The 21,966-nt window shown below is 39.7% G+C and overlaps 1 protein-coding gene across 1 annotated transcript in view; it reads left to right on the top strand.

The window, feature by feature from the left end:
- The first annotated feature begins 1,490 nt into the window (after positions 1–1,490).
- Positions 1,491–21,966, top strand: part of PTAR1 (protein prenyltransferase alpha subunit repeat containing 1) — a 690,645-nt gene continuing 670,169 nt past the window's right edge. The window contains exon 1 of the mRNA XM_044064362.1: positions 1,491–1,624. Within this exon, the coding sequence (XP_043920297.1) occupies positions 1,539–1,624 (86 nt within the window). The 5' untranslated portion in view covers positions 1,491–1,538. The remainder of the gene's footprint in view (positions 1,625–21,966) is intronic.

The following is a 21,966-nucleotide window of genomic DNA, read 5'->3' as shown; positions in this document are numbered from 1 at the left end:
GTCGTGATGCTCATCAAGAATTGAATACCTGCCTGCAAACACATTTTGTCCTGTGCAAACTACGTATCCGTGTGCCCTAAAGTATAAAATCACCCATGGAACATGATAGCTACTGTGAACCAAACTACTGTTTTTCTGAAAGTGTTTGACCCCACTAGTCAGATAATTTAATTCTAAAAGACTGTCTACAAAGCTGTGTTAATATTAAGGGAACATTTCAAATTTCCAGACAAAAAAAAAAATCTTTACTCTAACAGCACCAGAGTCAAACTGGTGTCCCATACCAAACTCCAAGAGCAGTCATAGTAGTTTAAATCCTAAAATTCGATCTTCACAAAGAAACAGTAAAGAAAACAAAAACTAGACTCCCTCTATAGACCCCCATTCTTAAGCAATTCATTCCAATAAACGCATCAAACTACCTGCTTCCCAACCATAGCTCTTAACCTTACATCTCCAAAATGAGGAACACTACCCCTCATAATGTGGAACAAATGGTCAAAATGTGGAACACATATTAATTTACTAACAATTTCAGCTAGGAAGATCATAGGATGGTTAAAATATGCTAGTTTTACTTATAAAGATCTTTTAATGAATTGATATGATTTATTTATATTACTATAGATTTCACTTAAAAATTCCTAACACTGAATGTGGTACAGACGCTTTCAATATGAAACTTCATGGAACATTTTTAAGACCCCTAATGACTGTAATAAGATATACTTGAGCGGTATGTTCCCAAATTTAACAAGCCTGTCTCTCAATTTTTTTTAAAACGCTATACTTATAACACACCAACAGATCCCTCCGCTTGTATAACTTATGCACATAACCCCTATAAATAACCTCGTTGGTGACGCCTTCTATTCATTTGTTGCTAGACCATGCAATAATCTATCCTCACACATAAAAAGGTGCACAAACAGTACCGTTAGACTCCTGGAGCTGTCCCCGTTCGTCCCTATTAAATCACTATTTTATCTCTCACCATACACCACTTTGATCTCTGTTACTGTAAAAGTGCTGCCTCTTTTTTATCGAATGAAATCTCTATTCTCCCACCCATCTGCCTCTTCTATGATCTTTGCCAATGTTAAAATGTATTCCTTTCTTACGTATCCATTCTTAATACTAAATAGATGTGTATTTTGTATTGTACCGGAGCTTTTCCTCCCTTGGCATCCTTTGAAAAGGGGGCTATGTCTAAACACAGCAAACATAAGCACATACATCTAGACGAATAATGCATACAGTTCTACTATGCGCTGTAACTTAGTTTATTAAAATGCAACGAAAAACTCAGTCCCACATAAAGTCACATCTCAACGAAAAATATCCCACTGCGTACCCAAAAGAAATAACAGTATTAGCACACCAAGCAACGAAACTTTCTACACACAACTCTATATAGAATACAACCAACCAAAACAAAACAAATAAACCAAATATTTTGCAACGTTTGCAATAACCCGGAAGTACTCGTTTCTCCTCCCCATTCTCCGTTGGATACGCCCACGTGTTACGTCGGTAAGATGGCAGAGTCAGAAGAAGAGATATCTGTTTTGATAGAGAGGGTCGTAAAAGATATCACAAACGCCTTTAAGAAGAATCCTGACATGTAGGTACAGTACTGGGTAGTAAGTCTGTCACCAGCAAGCCGCTCAGTTTCGTCTATTTAGTTTGCATATAATGGGATATATCCAGTATAGGAATTAGAGTGGGATAGTGGGAGTGACAGTTCCAATCAGATGCTTGTGCAGTGTTGTACTTTTCAGACAGTACAGAAAAACTTGACATCGATGCAAAGCGAACCTCTTCCCATACTGTCAGTTTTTTGCTGGTGGGCTGTTTCTGCTTGTATGTTATCGCCAATTAGTAGGGCATCTAGAGTCCGGAACCTCTTTTTTCTAATGGGAAAATAGCACTTGTTTGATCTAAATATTGATTAGAAAAATAAACGAGAATCATTCTGTTCTTAGGTTTGCCACCTTTTCAGATGTGTAAAATGGGATATTTCTTATGCTGTTTTGCATAAACAGCAGACCATGTCCTCAGCCAGTATGTGTTTTTCGTGAAAGTCAGACTGATTAAAAATGACCCCTTTTAGGGGAGGCTGGGAGAAAAGCTCCAGGTGCAAAAAGTAATGCAAGCACCAAAATACAGAGGATTAAATGCATTTGTAAAAACATACCACCTATGTAAGCAGCAATAAGGCTTGATAAATTGCTAAAAGTATACACTAAAGTTGATGTATAAGATCAAAAGTAATGTACAACAAGAAAACGTTTTATGGATAATGTATGGTTCCCAAAAACATTTTAATAAGGTAATTCTGAATTAGTTTTGCTGTGAGTCATGGTCCATAGGTCAAGTAAATAACACATACTATACCAGAGACAAAACTAGACTGTAAGAGTTTATATTGCAATGTAGAAGTAAGGATGAATGCAGTATTCTGAATTGAGAAAAGGATGAAGATCTGATATAGGATAATGTTCAATATATGCAGAAAAAATACAAGATAAAGGAAAGGTAGGTTGTGCAGGGCAGAAGAATGGATGAGTGTAAAAAGCATGCAGTGGGTGAGAGCAGAGATAAAGAATACAATTGTTGAAAAGTAAATATGTAGTTGAAGGTGAAACCAAATTGACCACTTTACTTTTCCAACTTTTTAGGGGTCCCTCTCATTTTATATCGTGTTAACATGTTTCAAGTATAGTATTCCAGTTTTTCTATGTCATTTAGAAGGAAGTTAAAATGTGTTTTTCTCCACAAATGTTCTGAACACAGCTTCACTTGTTAGACTGGGTCTAATTTGAAAAAGATGGACTGGTGATAATCCTGGTAAAGTGAATGTTCTTAAGCGATGCAAATCTGATGCATACTGTAATGTATATTGAAAGGAGAAAATCAGATTTTAGCAAGCAGTATGATTAATGTTTATATCAACAACAGTTACATGTTTAAATTGTCACTTTTTAAAAGATCTTTTCTAGAAGCCATTTTGAGCACTTATAGGTTCATAGGTTCATACTAGGCTATCTGTCCAAGGGCATTTATAAGCCTAGCCCATAGTTATGTGGCTTTCGCCACCCCTTTAGTTTGAATAAAAACTATGCCTATCATTTTTCTGTGCCTCTGTCAAGCAGTGACACTGAAGTAATCCCTGGGGTATATCTGCGATCTCCCATCCATTGGTCAAGATTCCTCTTGAACAAGGCCAGCGAGGTGCTCTGCCTCACATGTACCGGGATTTTGTTCCACAGCATAGGGAGTCTCTGGGTGATGAATCTGTCCCTCCAGCACGTTCTATTTATAACCGTGTCAAGGTTTAAGTCACCCGCCCTTGTGGTTCTGAGGGATCTAGATTTTTTGAGGTGAAGCATATTCATCAAATCTGGGTTTGACATGGCCTTATATGTCAGGCACAGGTCACCTCTGAGCAAGTGGTATGAGACTGAATAAAGCTGGAGTTCTTTCAGTCGGGCAGCATAAGACATATTTTGAGACCCTTTATCCTTTTGGTGAGGAACTTTTGGGGCCTTTCAAGCTGCATCAGGTGTCTGGTCAGATACATTCGAACGGGCATTGTACTCAATCATAGGTCTAATGAGTGATGAGTACAGGGGACGATGACCTCCCTTGATCTAGATGTGAATCCCTTCATGATCAGGTGGGCGATATAGAAGGTTTTCCTAACTACTTTAGCAACATGAGTGTCAAACGAAAGACTACTGTCAACTTGGGTCCCCAGATCCCTGATGACTTTTTCTGTGCTCAGTGGATTGTCACCTATATGGTAGCTAGGGTAACCTTGTTTTTCCCAAGGGTATGACTATGCATTTTTGGCGTTTAACTTCAGGCCATGGCTCTGGCACCAGTTATCCGCTTTCTGTGAGGACCTTCTGGAGGATATCTGTGACAGATGTGTTTTCGACTATGGCGCCTAGTTTGCAGTCATCTGCAAACTTTGTCAGCCATAACCCTCCTGTGTTTGCTTGTACTTCAGAAAAGTAGATGCCGAACAAGAGTGGACCCAGGACTGAGCCCTGTGGGACACCACTTGTGACAGGCTTTGAGTCTGACATGGCTCCAGCAACTCTGACCCTGTGGGTTCTGTCGCTAGCCAGTTTGCAACCCATCTTGTGATGTATGGGTTTACATTCAAGCTGATGAGTTTTTCGATGATACCTGAGTGGGGTATTGTGTCGAAGGCCTTTGCCAGGTCGAGGTAGGCTGTATGGACTGCCTTTCCCTCATCAATGGCCTTGGTGACTGTCTCGAAAAAGTCAACCAAGTTTAAGAGGCAGGATCTGCCTTTGACAAAGCCAAACTGGGTTGGATCCAAAGTCTGCAAGTTCCCTATGTCTTTATTTATGAGTTCCATTATGTGTTTTAACATTAAAGTTTTCCCATTGTCATACAAAATACAGAGTTGTTTGCAATGTCACTGATATTCTAGGTTTAGGATAATATATAAGTTTTTCTTTCTTCATTACAACAGCTGTCAGGAGCTGCAGAAGTTTGCAGTTTATTAAGTATTTATTTTTATTAAACAAGACTTACAATATAAGGTGATTTATTGGGAGCATATGACATACAAGTATGCCGCATTTTTTGGGATGATTACTGTAAGAGGATCAGCGTCATGATTTACCTGTCTTGGAAATACATTATTTGATTATGAATATAACCATATTGTAAGAAATTTAAGCACCTGTACTTCTGTGAGAAATCTGTCTTTCATAATATGGTGTGTATTCTATGCTTTGCTACAGTTAACCGTCTTTCATATTATGTTATATTTCTTTTGTGTTTTTTTTTCTTTGCATCCCTACTGTTAGTGATGCTTATAATCTAATGTCAGTTGTGTTTTATGAAGCTCCCAGTAACCTTTTCACCTGTAGTAGGCTGTTACAGAAAGTGGCAGTTTGTACCTTAGGTTACCCAGTCAGCAAATCCTTCAGAAAGTAATGCAGGTGGAATAACTAAGTTAGCTGTATAGCATATATGTAAATAGTTTATTTAAAACTGACATCAAATGTAAGCAGACATGTGGTCTTTTATTTTTAAAAAAAGTGCTCCACCTGGACTCTGCAGAGCTATCTTGTATATTTCACTCTTTGGTTGTTATTTCTGATGTGACAAATTTCATAAAGTAGGTCTGCTTTTGTTAATGCTGTTTTTATGCCTTGTGGAGAGTAGTGACTTTCTAGACCCAGGATCAGTTTTTGCCTCGGTCAACTGAAGTGTCATCCAGAACCATGATTTAGAAAGTTATTTTGTAGCTGAGTTTCAGCATTATTGGTTTCTGACTGTTCTTTCTAGTTTTACAAGCTGATTTAAGTATATTTTCTGCACTTATTTAAGATTTGAGTGAGTAAATATTGTGTGTCTTGGATTCAGTAAATATTGTGTCTCTGAATCTCTGCAGTTAGTTCCTCATCCCCCCTCCCTGTTTCTTGTTGTGGTGTTAATCTTGGTAGCTTTGGAATTGCCCGCCCCTGCTGTAAATCTCTTTTTGCACACTCCTCCTGGACCCATCTCATTCGCTCATTCAACTGAGTACAGTGAGATCATATTTTGATTTTGGATACACTTACCAGTCCCATCTCCTCTGCGGTGTACAGAGAGAGCACTTGGGGGGAAAAAAAATTTGCACTTCATCTGCCTTACTGTATTTGTGTTTCTTCCTACTTTATCACCTTATTTTGCTTTTGCCTCTTTTAAAAGTACTCAGTTAAATTTATTCTGCTGCCTTTATTACTGCTTGTTAGTAGCCTGATTAAATTGTAACTGTTATTCTAAGGCCCTTGGTTTAAGCACTTGGGCTTCAAACCAGTTGTTTTACATTAAGAAGGTTTGTGGTCTGCAGTGTTGTGGCAGGACAGGTAGCTACATCCTTCTAAGTTGGGAACTGCTGATTGAAGGCTCAGTGTCTGTTATTCTAAACGTGTATTAGTTCTAGGCTAAGGACTTGGGCTTCAGGCCAGTTATTTTACATTAAGAAGGTTTGTGGTCTGCACTCTTTCGCTGAGAATTTCTGGTTAAACGTTTATTGCGCATGCTTACTTGAACTGTTTATTTCTGAAATCGGTACGCCTTGTTTGCTGTAGCATAGACTAGATTCAGGCCGGCTGGATCTAGCTTTGTTTGTATGAATTGTGCACTGACCCAGGCCGTCTTTTTTGGAGAAGGTTTCTCTGTACCCTAGTGGCAGGACTGTGCAGTTAGAACTTGTCTGATTGAAGACTGCTGGATCAGGGCTCAGTTTTAAGCTTTTTAACTGGTTAATTGGGTAAAGTGTTGTTTTGATTGTATCTGCTCTATTTTCTGGAAAAAAATATGTATATACTGGTTTCTCGCCTTTCTGAACTAGTATAGTCCAGTTTTCATGTTATTGCTGAATCCAGGGTTGTGTTACAAGTTTCTGTGTTGCCATACCTTACTTGAATAGAACGAAGTTTCTCTGTTCACCTGTGAGAGAGGTGAGCTTTGAGCAGGCTATCTGTCCCTGGAGGAGTGGTTTCAGCCCAGAAGTTAGTAGTTTATTGGCCTTTTTGGGCTAATTTTGATTGTATCTACTCTATTTTCTGAAAAAAATATATATACTTGTTTCCCACCTTTCTGAGCTAGTAAGTGGTCTGCAGTGTTGTGGCAGGACAGGTAGCTACATCCTTCTAAGTTGGGAACTGCTGATTGAAGGCTCAGTGTCTGTTATTCTAAACGTGTATTAGTTCTAGGCTAAGGACTTGGGCTTCAGGCCAGTTATTTTACATTAAGAAGGTTTGTGGTCTGCACTCTTTCGCTGAGAATTTCTGGTTAAACGTTTATTGCGCATGCTTACTTGAACTGTTTATTTCTGAAATCGGTACGCCTTGTTTGCTGTAGCATAGACTAGATTCAGGCCGGCTGGATCTAGCTTTGTTTGTATGAATTGTGCACTGACCCAGGCCGTCTTTTTTGGAGAAGGTTTCTCTGTACCCTAGTGGCAGGACTGTGCAGTTAGAACTTGTCTGATTGAAGACTGCTGGATCAGGGCTCAGTTTTAAGCTTTTTAACTGGTTAATTGGGTAAAGTGTTGTTTTGATTGTATCTGCTCTATTTTCTGGAAAAAAATATGTATATACTGGTTTCTCGCCTTTCTGAACTAGTATAGTCCAGTTTTCATGTTATTGCTGAATCCAGGGTTGTGTTACAAGTTTCTGTGTTGCCATACCTTACTTGAATAGAACGAAGTTTCTCTGTTCACCTGTGAGAGAGGTGAGCTTTGAGCAGGCTATCTGTCCCTGGAGGAGTGGTTTCAGCCCAGAAGTTAGTAGTTTATTGGCCTTTTTGGGCTAATTTTGATTGTATCTACTCTATTTTCTGAAAAAAATATATATACTTGTTTCCCACCTTTCTGAGCTAGTATAGTCCAGTTTTCAGGTTATTGCTGAATCCGGGGCTGTGTTACAAGTTTCTGTGTTGCCATTACCTTACTTGGATAGAAGGAAGTTTCTCTGTTCACCTGTGAGAGAGGGGAGCTTTGTGCAGCCTATCTGTCCCTGGAGGAGTGGTTTCAGCCCAGAAGTTAGTAGTTTATTGGCCATTTTGGACTCATTTCTATCTCTTTCACTTCCCTGCTATAAAAACCTCATTTGCACAGTTTTTACGCTTGTATTCCGCTCAGCAAGTGCCTTCCAGGTGTTCTGCAGAGTCTACAGCAGCAGAGAGACAAAAGAGTGACTTTGGAGTGATTAAGTATCACTTTTCTGCTTTTCTTGCTGTCTTAACTAATTCCACCTAAAACGCCAGTTTTTTTTTTTTAGCGAATCTGTGATTTAAAAAGTTTGTTATTGTATACAACTCCTCGTGGTGTCCTGCAGAGTGATACAGGCAACAGAGAAACCCAAGAGAAACTTTTCCAGATTTAAGTATTTTTTTCTCTGTTTTTTTGCTCGGACTGCCTTTTCCCGCCTAAAAAGCAAATTTCTAACTGATCTGTGCTTTAAAAATTGTAAATTGCATTTGCCTTCTGCTTTTTACAGTTTTTGCACTTGTTTTATATCAATTTGTCGTTTTTGTGCTGTATAACTGTTGTAGGCTACACACTAAAGTGTGCTAGCCTGTTTATAGCATTTACAGTGTTTTTTGTGTGTTTTTCTGCTGTTTCCTGGAAAAAAAATTCTCTTTTCCCGCCTTTGCTGAACTAGATTAGTCCAGATTTAAGGTTTTGCTGAATTCCGGACTGTGGTACAGTTTCCTGTGTTGCCCATATCCTTACTTGGATAGGAGGAAGCTTCTCTGCTCACCAGTGAGAGTGGAGAGCTTTGAGCAGCCTATCTGTCCCGGGGGGGGGTGGTCTCAGCCCTGAAACTAGTAGCTTATTGGCTGTTTTGGGTCAATTCCTATCTCTTTCAGTTTCCCTGCTTTAAAACCCGCATTTGCACGGTTTGCGCCAGTATACAACTCCGCACAGCTCCTCGTGGTGTCCTGCAGAGTGACACAGGCAACAGAGAGACCCAAGAGAGACGTTTCCAGATTTAAGTATTTTTTCTCTGTTTTTTTTTTTTTTTTGCTCCGACTGCCTTTTCCCGCCTAAAAAGCAAATTTCTAACTGATCTGTGCTTTAAAAAGTTTAAATTGCATTTGCCTTCTGCTTTTTACCGTTTTTGCACTTGTTTTATATCAATTTATGTCATTTTTGTATTGTATAACTGTTGTAGGCTACACACCAAAGTGTGCTAGCCTGTTTATAGCATTTGCAGTGTTTTCTGTGTGTTTTTCTGCTGTTTCCTGAAAAAACAAAAAAAAAAAATTCTCTTTTCCTGCCTTTGCTGAACTAGATTAGTCCAGATTTCAGGTTTTGCTGAATTCCGGACTGTGGTATAGTTTCCTGCGTTGCCCATGCCCTTACTTGGATAGGGGGAGGCTTCTCTGTTCGCCAATGAGAGTGGGGAGCTTTGAGCAGCCTGTCTGTCCCTGGAGGAGTGGTCTCGACCCTGAAACTAGTAGCTTATTGGCCGTTTTGGGTCAATTCCTATCTCTTTCAGTTTCCCTGCTTTAGAACCCGCATTTGTGCGGTTTTGTATGATTTTTCACATAGCGCAGCTCCATTTAAATGAGTTTAAAGTATTCCTGGCTCCACAAAGTCTGCTCTTCAATTTTTCCCTTAGAACTGTTCTAAATCTCAAAGTAAGCACTCTATTTTCATTTTAAAACCCTGCAGTTGCTCGTATAAGTAATCTTATAAGTAAGCACTAATAAACTAAAGCACTACACCCTCTTATACTCCCTTTAAGTACTTGGCTCCCTATTGGTCCTTTTTGATCAGTCAAAAAGTAGTTCCTTATACTATTCTGGCATGTCCAAATGTCAGTTTCGGGTTTACTCTCCAGTCCAGCTGGTGAATGTGGGAATCTTGAGGCAATGTTACAACTGCCTTATGTACACAGATCACCCTCTCCTCCTCTCAACAAGCTCAAATATATGTGAGAGATGCAACTATATAGCCAAACTGGAGGCTGAGCTCCATCAACCCAATACTGGCGCAGTCAGTCAGGAGGAGAAGGTAACCACACACACCACAAATCCAGTCTCACATAGATCTATCGCAACAGAAAACCAAACACATAAACACACAAAAACATACTCGGAGGCTCTAAATAAAAATCTGCCCAAGCAGCAGAGACCTCCAAAGCAGACATCCAAGCAACCGCTACCCCACAACAATACCCACGTATCACATAGTTCACTAAGTCAGTGTGCCACACAGTCACAGCCCTTAAAGCTAACCAACGCACCTAATACACTTGTAATAGGTGACTCCATTGTCAGACACACTGACGTCCCACTCACCAGGCTGAACAAGGAGAAGGTCACTGTAAGCTGCCTGTCGGGTGCCAGGATCCGCCACATAACACAAGCACTCAGGTCACTCCAAAGCAAGTACAAATATGACTCCGTCATTGTCCATGCTGGTGTGAATGACCTGAGACGTACCTCCCTGGACTACATGAAAAGAGACATAGAGGAGCTCTCTGATCATGTAGCCCAGGCCGGTATGACCCTGACCTTGAGTAGCATCTTACCCTCACCAAGAATGATGCCACAGTATAAAGACAAAATGATCAGTTGTAACAGTTGGCTAAAGTATTGGTGTCATTCAAAGTGGATCCAGTGTCTGTCAGCCTGGGATGACATGCTCGACAAGCCACGTTGCTTCGCTAGAGACGACTTGCACCTGACACCCCTGGGCTTTCGAATACTGGCTATGGCTCTTGCCACCCCCATAATGCCTTTTTTAGGCAAGGCTCAAAAGACAAACCCATCTCCATAGACAACACAAAGAAAAAGAAACTAAGGGTAATACTGCTCAATGCCAGAAGTTTAAACCTCAAGATGCACGCACTCGAGGCTCTCCTCAGTATGGAGAATATCGATATCTGTGCAGTAACGGAAACCTGGTTCAAGGCTCCCAAGAGCACCCCAGCACTACCAGGTTATACCTCATACCATGCTTTTCGGCCCCAAAACTCCGACCAAACCACAAAAGGAGGGGGAGTATCCATATTCATCAAAGATACCCACACCTCCAGGTTAGTGGCATTGCATGAAGCATCGGAGACCATCCATGTGCAACTAACAGTGGGAAAAACTGCCTTTCAGTTTGTAGCCTGCTACAGACCACCCTCCCAAACTCAGGAACCCCACTCGGCTTTCCTGAGAACACTGGAGAATATGAAGGTCTCTCCAAACACCATTATATTGGGTGACTTCAACTACCCAAACATAGACTGGGAGCACTACTCAAGCCCCAACACCCTCACCCAAAGGTTCCTAGAATTTATAAAGCCAAATGCTGTGGAACAACTGGTCACCACTCCCACAAGAGGGGAAAACATATTGGACCTGATCATCACCAACATGGGGACTCTATGTTCCATACCAGACGTATACCCCTCATTGGTAAGATCCCATCCCCACCCCCAGCCAAGGAAACCACGGTGAAGAACTTCTCAAAAGCAAACTTCACACTTCTCAAAACCGAGGTGGAATCCTTCAAAGCCCCCGGGCCAGTGGAAAATACGGCCCAAACCGCAGAATCCTTTACAAATGCTTTCTGTGGACACCTACAGGAATGCATGGATCATGCTATCCCAAATAAAACCAAGACCCATTCCTCTAAAGGCAGGAGACCTGTCTGGTGGACCCCAGCCATAAATAAGCTATACAACAGAAGGAGGAAGCTACTACATGATAGAGCAAAATCCCAAAAAGGGAAGGTATCTCTGATCAGTACTAGCAAGAAACTACGATCCTTCATAAAATCATCTAAGGCCAGCTTCGAAAGAAAAATAGCACAAGATGCTAAAGATAATCACAAGGCCTTCTTTAGTTATGTCAGGAACCTGGGTGGCAACTCCCAGATATGCTCTGAGTTAGTTCAAAATGACAAAAAATACACTGAACCCACAGACATTGCCAATATCCTGGCAGACAGGTTCAGTGCAAACTTCTCTCCCCCCCCCCCAAAAGAGCAAATGTCTATCCCAACAGAGTGTAGCCTCCCTGACATCACAGATGCACAGGTGAGAGCTGCCCTCTCCAAAGCAAAAAACACAGCATCAGTGGGACAGGACGGTGTCCCGGGCTGCGTCTTACACGAACTCCAAGAAGAACTGAACCCTCACATAAAGTCACTGTTCAGTCTCAGCCTTACTACAGGATATGTACCCAAGGAATGGCCTACAGCAACAGTGGTCCCACTCCACAAAGGTGGTGCCACAACGGACCCCGGAAACTATCGCCCTATAAGCCTGACTAGCCTGGTCTGCAAAGCTATGGTGCGTATCATCATGAAACTCATAAACAAAGACATTGGGAACCTCCAAACACTGGATCCTACCCAATTCGGCTTTAAGGGCAGATCTTGCCTCTTGAACCTGGTCGACTTCTTTGAAGCAGTCACCAAGGCCATAGATGAAGGGAAGGTAGTCCACACAGCCTACCTGGACTTTGCAAATGCCTTCGACACAATACCCCACTCGGGCATCATAAATAAGCTCACCAGCTTAAATATCAACCCCTGTGTCACAAGATGGGTTGCAAACTGGCTCAGGGATAGAACCCACATGGTCAGAATTGCAGGTGCCATGTCAGACTCTAAACCAGTTACAAGTGGCGTCCCACAAGGCTCAGTCCTGGGACCTCTCTTGTTCGGTATATATTTCTCTGAGGTACAGGCTAACATGGGAGGACTATGGCTGACCAAGTTTGCAGATGACTGCAAATTGGGTGCCATAATCGACTCGCTGACTGACACAAGCATCCTCCAAAAGGGTCTCACAGAGACGGATAACTGGTGCCAGGGACATGGCCTAAAGCTAAATGCCAAAAAGTGTATAGTCATCCCCTTTGGGAAAAACAAAGTGCCCACAAATTACCACATAGGTGGTAATCCATTAAGTACGGAAGAAGTAATTAGGGATTTGGGGACCCAAGTAGATAGCAATCTCTCCTTTGACAATCATGTTGCCAAAGTGGTTACAAAGACCTTCTATGTAGCCCACCTTATCACGAAAGGGTTCACATCTAGATCAAGAGAGGTCATTGTGCCCCTCTACTCATCACTTATCAGGCCCATAATTTAATACAGTGCTCCATTTGGGATGTACCTTACCCGACACCTGCAGCAACTGGAAAGACCCCAAAAGTACCTCACCAAGAGGATCAAGGGACTCAAACAGATGCCCTATGCAGTTAGTCTAAAGAAACTCCAGCTCTTCTCAGTTGCTTACCGCCTACTCAGAGGCGATCTGTGCCTGACGTATAAAGCCATGTCCAACCCAGAATTATTGGACATGCTCCACCTCAGGAAATCCAAATCCCTTAGAGCTACATGCTCCAGGGACTTGAACCTCAACACAGAAATAAATAGGACATGCTGGAGGGACAGATTCATATCCCGGAGGCTCCCCTCACTCTGGAACAAAATCCCAATCCATGTTAGGCAGAGTCCCTCAATGACCCTCTTCAAGAGAAATCTTGACGAGTGGATGGGAGATCGTAGGTTTACCCCTGGGATCTCTTCTGTGTCCCAACTAGACAGAGGCACAGTAAACTGACCTCAAAAGGGCTATCTTCTGTGACCTACTATACAGAGGCACAGTCAACTAATCTAAAAGGGTGGCGAAAGCCAAACACACTCTGGCTAGGCTTATAAATGCCCTAGGGCAGATAGCCTAGTATCAACCTATGAACAACTATATTTAGTCGTCTTCAAGATTAAATAGTGTTGCTTAATAACAGTACTAGGCAAACAATTATGGAGACCATAAGAGGCCTACCCATATACACCTTTAAATAGTGCCCATTTCCCATTCTTATTGTACAGTGTGGAGTCTGTATGTCCTATCCACGGTCGAGTGGCCTCCGAAAGACATGCGTGAATGGGCGTGCCTTCACTGAAGGTTGGGCGTTGGGCTGGCAACTTGGCACCATAAAAAAAAAATCTACTGCCAATCATTAGTGGACCGGAGTTCCGCTGTGGCGACCCCTAACCGGGAAAAGCCGAAAAGACAAACAACAAACATTAGCTAGCTGTCCGTGTTATGCTTTCTTGTGTTTTGATAAATGGGCTTTTATGGCATTTCACTTTTTGGTTAACAAACAAGTAGACAGAATAAAATTTATGCACATGCTGAGGTCCTTTGGCTACATTTTCAGTCTGGAATATATTTGTTCTCCAGTGAATTGTATTATTCTGTAAGAAACCTACTAGTAGATATTTTAATGTTACATTGTCATATTTATTAACTTTGTTGGTCATCAACTGTGTGAGTGTTTGTTTCATAGTTGCAGCTAAAGAGTGTTTCTTTAGTTTTGAATTTGTCATATTGCATACAGTGAAAAACTGCTGATGTGTAATTGAATGTTGTTGCAAAAGAACTTTCGCCATCCGCAGAGTAACCTGTTTGGTTAAAGCTTTTCAGTTAGCCAGGACTGTGAAAAGGTAATTTAGGGGAAATAATGACTACATTTTACTGAAATTAAGGTTCGTGTTCATTGCAGTTGTCATAATTATGTAGTTTTACATTCTGGAACACTGTTGCAGTAAATTAAAAGCATAATGTAGTAGTATTCTCATTCAGATTGCAAAAAGATGACAGTGTTAGATTTGCACAGGACCGTGCTGAAACATTCCTGTTTTCTTGGGAAATCTACCTTGCCTGGTGCACTGCTAAGTGGAGGGTGTGTATTTGCTATCAGACTTTTCTAGCTGGATCTTCAGTGCTTTTTGAGGGCTTCTCCTCGATTTCTTTTCTGTAAAACTTCAAACGTTTGTAATTAACAGCACCACAATGTATTGGCTAAGATTTTAAAACATGGCTCAAAAGGATGTTTACATAGAACGCAGGTGTCTCCAAGTTTTTCTTTCATGAGAAGGATAATTTCATTATATGCATGTTTGGTGGCTTATTGCACTTATGAAAATGGCTTTAAATGAGTTTTCAGAAGAGGATTAATGGTCTTAACTCTTTGCAGAGAGATGAGATGTAGAATTTTGTTATGGTTGGCTAACTTATTGTTCATGTAGATGTCTTATGTACAGTTAGCTGCTTCTGTTGATCATGTACGCTTTCTGCACCTTACAGTCCATTTTACAAAAGCCAGTCAGCGACACTACCACTGTAACTTTAATGGCTCTAAGGTCGTAGGTGTGGTGTTCATTTATGTTTTCAAGATTTTTGACATCTAAAGTAGGTGTGGGATTGGATCAGCATCCTTGTACCAAAGGTGGAATATGCCCCGCCTCTTGCCACTTTGTTTCATAATACTGAGATGCTTCAAATGATAAGAAATATGTCATTTTATTTCATTCAGATATAATAGGGAGCATTACTATCTTTCTTTCAAACTTGTGGGTGGCTTCTTTTAACATCTAGGGCTATGTGTTGCTGCTGAATACTTTTGCCTTTAAGTTTATGTGCATGAATATTTGCCCAGCTGTGGTTAGGAGGCTAGAAATTGGACTCTTGTTAGGCTTTGAGAAAGAAGCATTATCATTAAAAAGACTGTGTACATCAGCCTAGTAATTTGGTAAAGGGCCTGCATTACAGTAGTCACTGCTAGCTAGAGTAGCCTTTTATTCCCCATTCAAACTGAGACAGACCTAGCTAAATTCAGTGTTAAGAAAGTATCTCAAAAACAGCGTATCGCTCGCTGCCCACTCCTGTGCCCACAAAATAAATGAAATTAATAGCAAAGAAAGTTGTGGCACAGTTTAGGCAGAGTTGGTACAATTCAAGTATATAAATGCACGTACTAAACAGTACGTTAGTAATCCAGGACAATGCTGCAAGTAATCCCAGGTTATAACAGGTTCCTTCGCAGAACAATAGCTTGTACATCACTCAAAATAACAATCCAAGCATTCAGCGAAGTAAAGTAAATAATTTTTAATAGTAAAATCCGGCTAGCGCTTTCAACTGGGTCTTCATCAGGCCGTAACAATTAGTCATTATGGATGAATTACCCCATGTCAACATTTGTAAGGACCAAGTTTGTCCTTAGAGATATGATTTATTCTCTGTATATGAATTAGTGATGCTAATTAAATGTACAAAATCTGAATATATTAAGTTATTTCATATAAATCTACTCGTATATATAAAAATAATATTTTTAAAAATATTTTAAATAATTTTAATAATTTATACACCTATATATTGATAAAAATGTGATATGGCATTATAAGTAATTAAAATAATTATGTTATTGTAATATCACAGTATTTTTAACTTGGATTGAGAAATGAAGTGACACTTCGTTTTTATGTTGATATTAAGTTTTTAACAGGATATGACATACATATCTTTGAATGGTGTTCCCTATAAATGTGAGTGTTTGTCATTGACTAATTGTTACGGCCTGATGAAGACCCAGTTGAAAGCGCTAGCCGGATTTTACTATTAAAAATTATTTACTTTACTTCGCTGAACGCTTGGATTGTTATTTTGAGTGCTGTACAAGCTATTGTTCTGCGAAGGAACCTGTTATAACCTGGGATTACTTGCAGCGTTGTCCTGGATTACTAACGTACTGTTTAGTACGTGCATTTATATACTTGAATTGTACCAACTCTGCCTAAACTGTGCCACAACTTTCTTTGCTATTAAGAAAGTATCTGTCTGATTATTTCTAAAGCAGCAGTATAACAGCTGTTTAGTTACAATGTTGTGGTATGTATCTTTCAGATGATTTTGTTTAGTATCGAAGATGTTATTTTTGATTTGAAAAAGGTACACTGGGGTTTGTCATGTTTACAATTAAACAGTACAAGGAGGGAGGCCAATTGTCTTCTTTATACTGTTTACCTTAGTTGTGTGTATGGTTTGACATCCTTTGTATACAGTTTGTATGCATAATTTGCAAGACACAGATATGAGCCCTTATTCATGTAATGCTCTTTTTTTTCTCTCTGTTGATTAATTTGCCCCCAGTATCTAGTATTTATTGTTATTTTGTTTTTAGTTCCTGATATTAATTTGGTGGACTGTTTGCTTTCTAACTAGTGATGTTTTTTCCTGAAGTTGTTAGAGGACATTTTGTTCTCAGATCTGTATAATTTTCTACGACTTTATTATTTTCATCATTTTCTTGTATGAATGTTTACAGTAGGATTTATGTTCTATTGTAATCATGTGGTCTTTTGTGCCTATGGTCCAAGTCATGGCTTAAAAGGACCCATGGACCAGCCCATTTGCCTGCTTTTGTAATACAATAAAAGCATAAGTTCGGTTAAGTAATAGATAACAGTGTTGGACAAACAATTGAGGTTCTCTTCTTAAGTAAGCCATACTTTAGCAGGTTTACAACATGATAAAGACTTTGGCAAAACTTTTGTGTTGTGTTACTGTTAAACAATGTACAAGTATGGGGGCAGTAAAGCAGAACACATAGTACAGCATGTCAGCAAGAACATAGTTCATTCAGAAACATCACATTAGTTGTATGTTATGCTGAACAAGTTGAATTTGTACAATATTGGGTAAAATCCACCTTTAAAATACTGAAACCTGGAGTTGTTAAAACTTTATTAATGGGGTTTTTGGTTCAGATGACTCCAGGATTCAAAAGTAATCAATAACTTGCCGACCCAACTTGGTGAAACCAAATCTGTTGAATACCACTGGAGTTGAAAAACTAGGGAAAAAATTGCAGAGTCAAAGTCCTATGCTTCCCCAGTGTGCTGTCAGCTCTGTATACAAACTGTGAGGTCTGTGGAATGTAGGGATTGAACATTTAGCACTATTAATACATACAGCAATTTGGTAGTTGATGGGGTTTACATAGATAAATCAGGAATTGCTGAGAGATTCACGATGTAAAGCTGTATTCCTTTTCAGGATCCTTTGGGGTTTGTGGTGCAATGGAGTGTCCAAAGTTTGGATGGCCTGTAAAAGCAGCAATCGGTGGTGTGCAGGTGAACAAATATGTCCCTCTGATGTTTCAAGATTAGGAGTAGCTCACAGGAGGTATGAAAGTAGATAGTGTGGCTCCCAGGAGTATTTTATTCCAGAATTATACATGAGAATTTGTACGTACACACAGACACACACACAACACACACACACACACACGTTGCAGCTTGTAAGTGGGTGGGCCGGCAATCACTTCAATATGAACGGGTATTCACCACAATTAACATCCCCACTGATATGGTGACATTTTTCAATCTGATGTCCCAAATTTTTTTTTGTAGTGGATATACTGTTATGAATAGTGTTGTTGGGGAGCAAGAAGCCCCCAATATTACATCACAAGATGTTGGCCCCAGTGGCAGTGGCTTTATTGGAAACACATGACAGGTTGCCAGTCCATTTAGAACATGTAACATTGATGGCTTTGATTTGTGGTTAGGAGAGCCAAATCCTTCTGGTAACAGTGGAAGAAATCATCAACAAGTTATTTCACAAAGTGAGTTTTAAAGGGACATTGAAGCAGCAAGTAGAGACCAGTTAAGACATGTATCAAGCTCAAGAATTTGCAACTTGGGCAATTTTTTCTTGCCTGCATCATGCAAGAGACTATGCCGAAGGGGTTGCGATTTCATGTTCCCCAATGGCATTGCACAGTATTCTGAATTTTTTCACAAACTTGATTTTTTCAAACATACGGCATGGAATATTTGTGGTTGTTGATTAAACGCAATGAAATAGTATTGGAAAACTCAAAAATGCAAAATATTAAGAAGGATTTACTGTTATAGAGTAAGAAAGATAACTACAAGGCTGTTTTTGATAAAATGTCTAAACGTTATTATTGTAAGGGCCTGGAAAAGAAATTGAATAGGCAGCAATGACTCTACTACTAAGTAAATCAGGGGTCAGGTTTAACATTGGAAAATGCATCAGCAAGCTAGGTGATGTGGTGGAACAAGGACATGGCAATGTAAACAGTTTTGAAACTGAAGATTTTATTGGAACCCACCCCTACAGAGATCTGAGTGTTTAGCCAGTCAAGTTACAAACAGAGGTCAATACAAGAATTACTATGGCTATGCCCCAGGGGAGGGATACAGAAACAGGAGCAGGAATATATGCCGGAGGCAGGCATAAAATCAAAACCAGAACCTCAATATTATTAACATGTTTCTTGTATATAACTTCATTGACTTTGTAACAACTGACATGAGGATCTTTTTTTGTTCAGCTGTGTATTCACTATAATCAAATTAAAATTGTTCTTGAGAAAAATCAATTTGGGTCTAATGGTAAAACTGAGTATTGCTGAAACATCTCAAAGATGAGATTTATACAGGGAATTATTGCGGAGCTCCCCATTTACATCTGAATTGGGCCAGCTTTAAAAGGTTTGTACAAGATATCCATTACTTGGCTTTTGAGGAATCTGGTTCATATGCCTCAAATTTGACAAAAAGGAAGAGAAGCCCTCAAGGAATTAACCAAGATATCCATGTAGTGAAACCGAACTGGGAAAGGCATTGTAATTATGAACATTTTGGCTAATGTCTCCTGTATGTTTTCCCTCATCATGAATGATGAAGTGTATGGTGTCACTTCATTGAACGAGGTCCATCAGTCATATAAGGCGATAAACTTGGAGCTATTAGACATTATAACAGGGATACATTTCTCCTCAAGAATTCAACTTAACAATGAAGAACCTACTAATCTCCTTTTTTATTTCTAAAATACTTAAAAATGTATTCATCAGAAACTATAAACTTTCCTGAATAATAGGTTCATAGGCATGGACTAAGCAATCTTCTGCAGACCATTTCAAGCCTAGCCAAAAAACCCTATTCAAAGTTTTCCTGTAGCCTCGAGGACAAACTACGCTAGATGAGCAGCCTCAATTTTTCTCCTAGTTGAATTATCAAGCTTAACTTGAAGGTGGCAAGGGTGCTAGCTTGACTAGTAGTTGAAGTTTATTCCAGAGGTGAGGGATAAACTGGGATATAAATCTGTCACACCAATGTCTTATTTATCTGCTGATGAAGGTTTAGTTCCGTTAAGAGAATATTTTGATGTACCATTATTTCTACAAAGGAATAGCAGACATTACAGGGGTGGATCATTCATAGCACGAAGGGCTAAACATAAATCTCCTTGGAGGAGTCTGTAAGAAACTGAGTACAGAGAAAGGGCTGCCAGTCTCTCCTGATAACTAAGATTTGAGGCCAGTGATCTTTTTAGTTATGAATCTCTGAAGTCTTTCAAGTTGTGTTATATTTTTAGATAAATATGCACCATAAAAAAAAAATCTACTGCCAATCATTAGCGGACCGGAATTCCGCTGTGGCGACCCCTAACCGGGAAAAGCCGAAAAGACAAACCACAACATACCAAAAGATGCATTGTATTCAGTAATGGATCTCATAAGATATGAGTAAAGGGAAACTAAGACTTTAAATCCAGTGGAGATGCCTTTGGAAATTAGACGGGCCAGATCAAAGTCTTTCCAAACTACTGCAGAGACATGATGGTCAAATGATTAGGAATTGACAAGAATACCCAGATCCCTTACAGTGTCTGATTGGAGGAATGTATCTCCTATATGTTAAGTGAAACTGTTTTGTTTACTAAAATGCGCTATGCTACATTTTTTTATATTTAGAGACCATTGTCCTTGCATCAGTTGTTAACATGGTCTAAGCTCTGTTTGAGCAACTGTGAGTTGAAGATTGAATGACACCCAGTTTGCAGTCATTTGCAAATTTAGTTAGCCTTAGGCCAGACATACTGGCCTGAAGGTCTAAGAAATATATGCCAAATAGGAGAGGACCCCAAAATGAGTCCTGTTGTACTCCACTAGTAACTTTTTTCCTTTCATGACTGGCACCTGCTACTCTAACCACATGGGTTCTGTCAGAAAACCAGTTAGCTGTCCATTACACAATGTAAGGATTTATATTCAGATTTACAAATCTTATCAATACCTGAATGGGAAGTAGTGTTGAAGGCCTTGGCCAGCTTTAGAAATGCTCTATGCATTGTGCAACTACCGTCCACTGCTTCAGTTATTTGTTATAATTTGATAAAGCCAAATTTATGAGGGTCCAGATTTAAGAGATTTTCAATGTCCAGATTTATGAAGTCTGAGATGCTTTCTCTATAATATTACAAATGAGGCTAGTGAGACCAATGGGTCTGTAGTTAACAGAGTCTGTGGTTGGTCCACTCTTGTGTAATGGCATTATAATGGCCGTTTTCCATGCTCCGAGAACGTAACAAGTGGAGAGGGTTAGATAAAGGAGGTTAAGTAGGGATTCAGAAAGGCCATATTTGACTACGATAACCAGGCAACCTGGTATTATCAGGGCCTATGGATGAAATATTCTTAGTTTTTTAAAAGGGGTGAAAAAAAAAAAAACGGATGGCCAGGATTGTGGAACCTATAAGATAGCTGTAACTGGAGGAAGAGGAGAAAAATTTGCACTAAATTTGTTAGCTAGGATATTTCGGTCAGAGAGTATAGTATTACTGTGGACTACCTCTGAACACTGGTGTTTGCTCTCTACTTACTGACATAGTTAAAGATTTACAGTTATCTTTGGTTTTAGTGGCTGTTTTAAGTTCATGCTCTGCTTTGTGGTTCTTTAAGTTCTATGTTAGTTTAAGTGTTGTCATAAGGTGGAATGAGACCTCTCGTAACCATTAAACAGTTTCTTTCTTGTTATATAATTTATTTATATAGGTATTACAACACAAGGGTTTGTTTTTAAACTTGATATATCTGTTGCAGATAGGGACTGCCTTATCAATGCAACTATTTAAGTGAGAATAGAAGTCAGAGGCATAGGTAGCACCTTTAGCAATAGGATCTTTAAGAGGATTGCAGCAGAATTTAAGTTAAGTAACTGAAGAAGGTTTGCTTCCAAAATCAAAGGACATACCACCAGTCTTAAAGGAAAAGGTTATTAAATTATGGTTATATTTAACAAGACATGATGATAAAAATGGAGATGTTCAAGAAGATGCCATACTTGCGAGGACTAGATTAAGGATATTGAGGCCCCAAGTAGGACGGTTAAATATTTTCGCAAGAGGTATCATTTGTAATGTCAAGAACCACTGGACATGCCAGCCATTGGCAGTGTAGGTCAGCAAGTTTATTGATGTGTAGTTGAAGTCCCCCTGTAGAAAAGTCCTGGGTTTAATGGAAATTTCATTCCGTGCATTTAGGTAGCTATTGTGCTCAGAAGGAGGCAGAGGGTGTTCTGTAGATAGCTACGAAGTGATAATTAGTCTTATTAGGATGATTTGGACTTCTAGGAGTTCACATGAAGTCTCCCAGGGAATGTTTTCATGAGATAGGGATATCCTTGTCCAATTCTAATACTCCCCCAACAATTGCCAGTGGGTCTGAAGATGTGATAGGCATTATGTCCAGGAATAGAAGGAGTGCTTTCATTGCTTTTAAACCATGTTTCTGTAATTACACTTATAT

The sequence above is a fragment of the Protopterus annectens genome, chromosome 2.part2, assembly GCF_019279795.1.
Source record: "Protopterus annectens isolate FY-2018-M chromosome 2.part2, PAN1.0, whole genome shotgun sequence".
Taxonomy (NCBI): Eukaryota; Metazoa; Chordata; order Ceratodontiformes; family Protopteridae; genus Protopterus; species Protopterus annectens.
The sequence above is the reverse complement of the archived record's forward strand: the minus strand, read 5'-3'. Positions and strand labels throughout refer to the sequence as shown.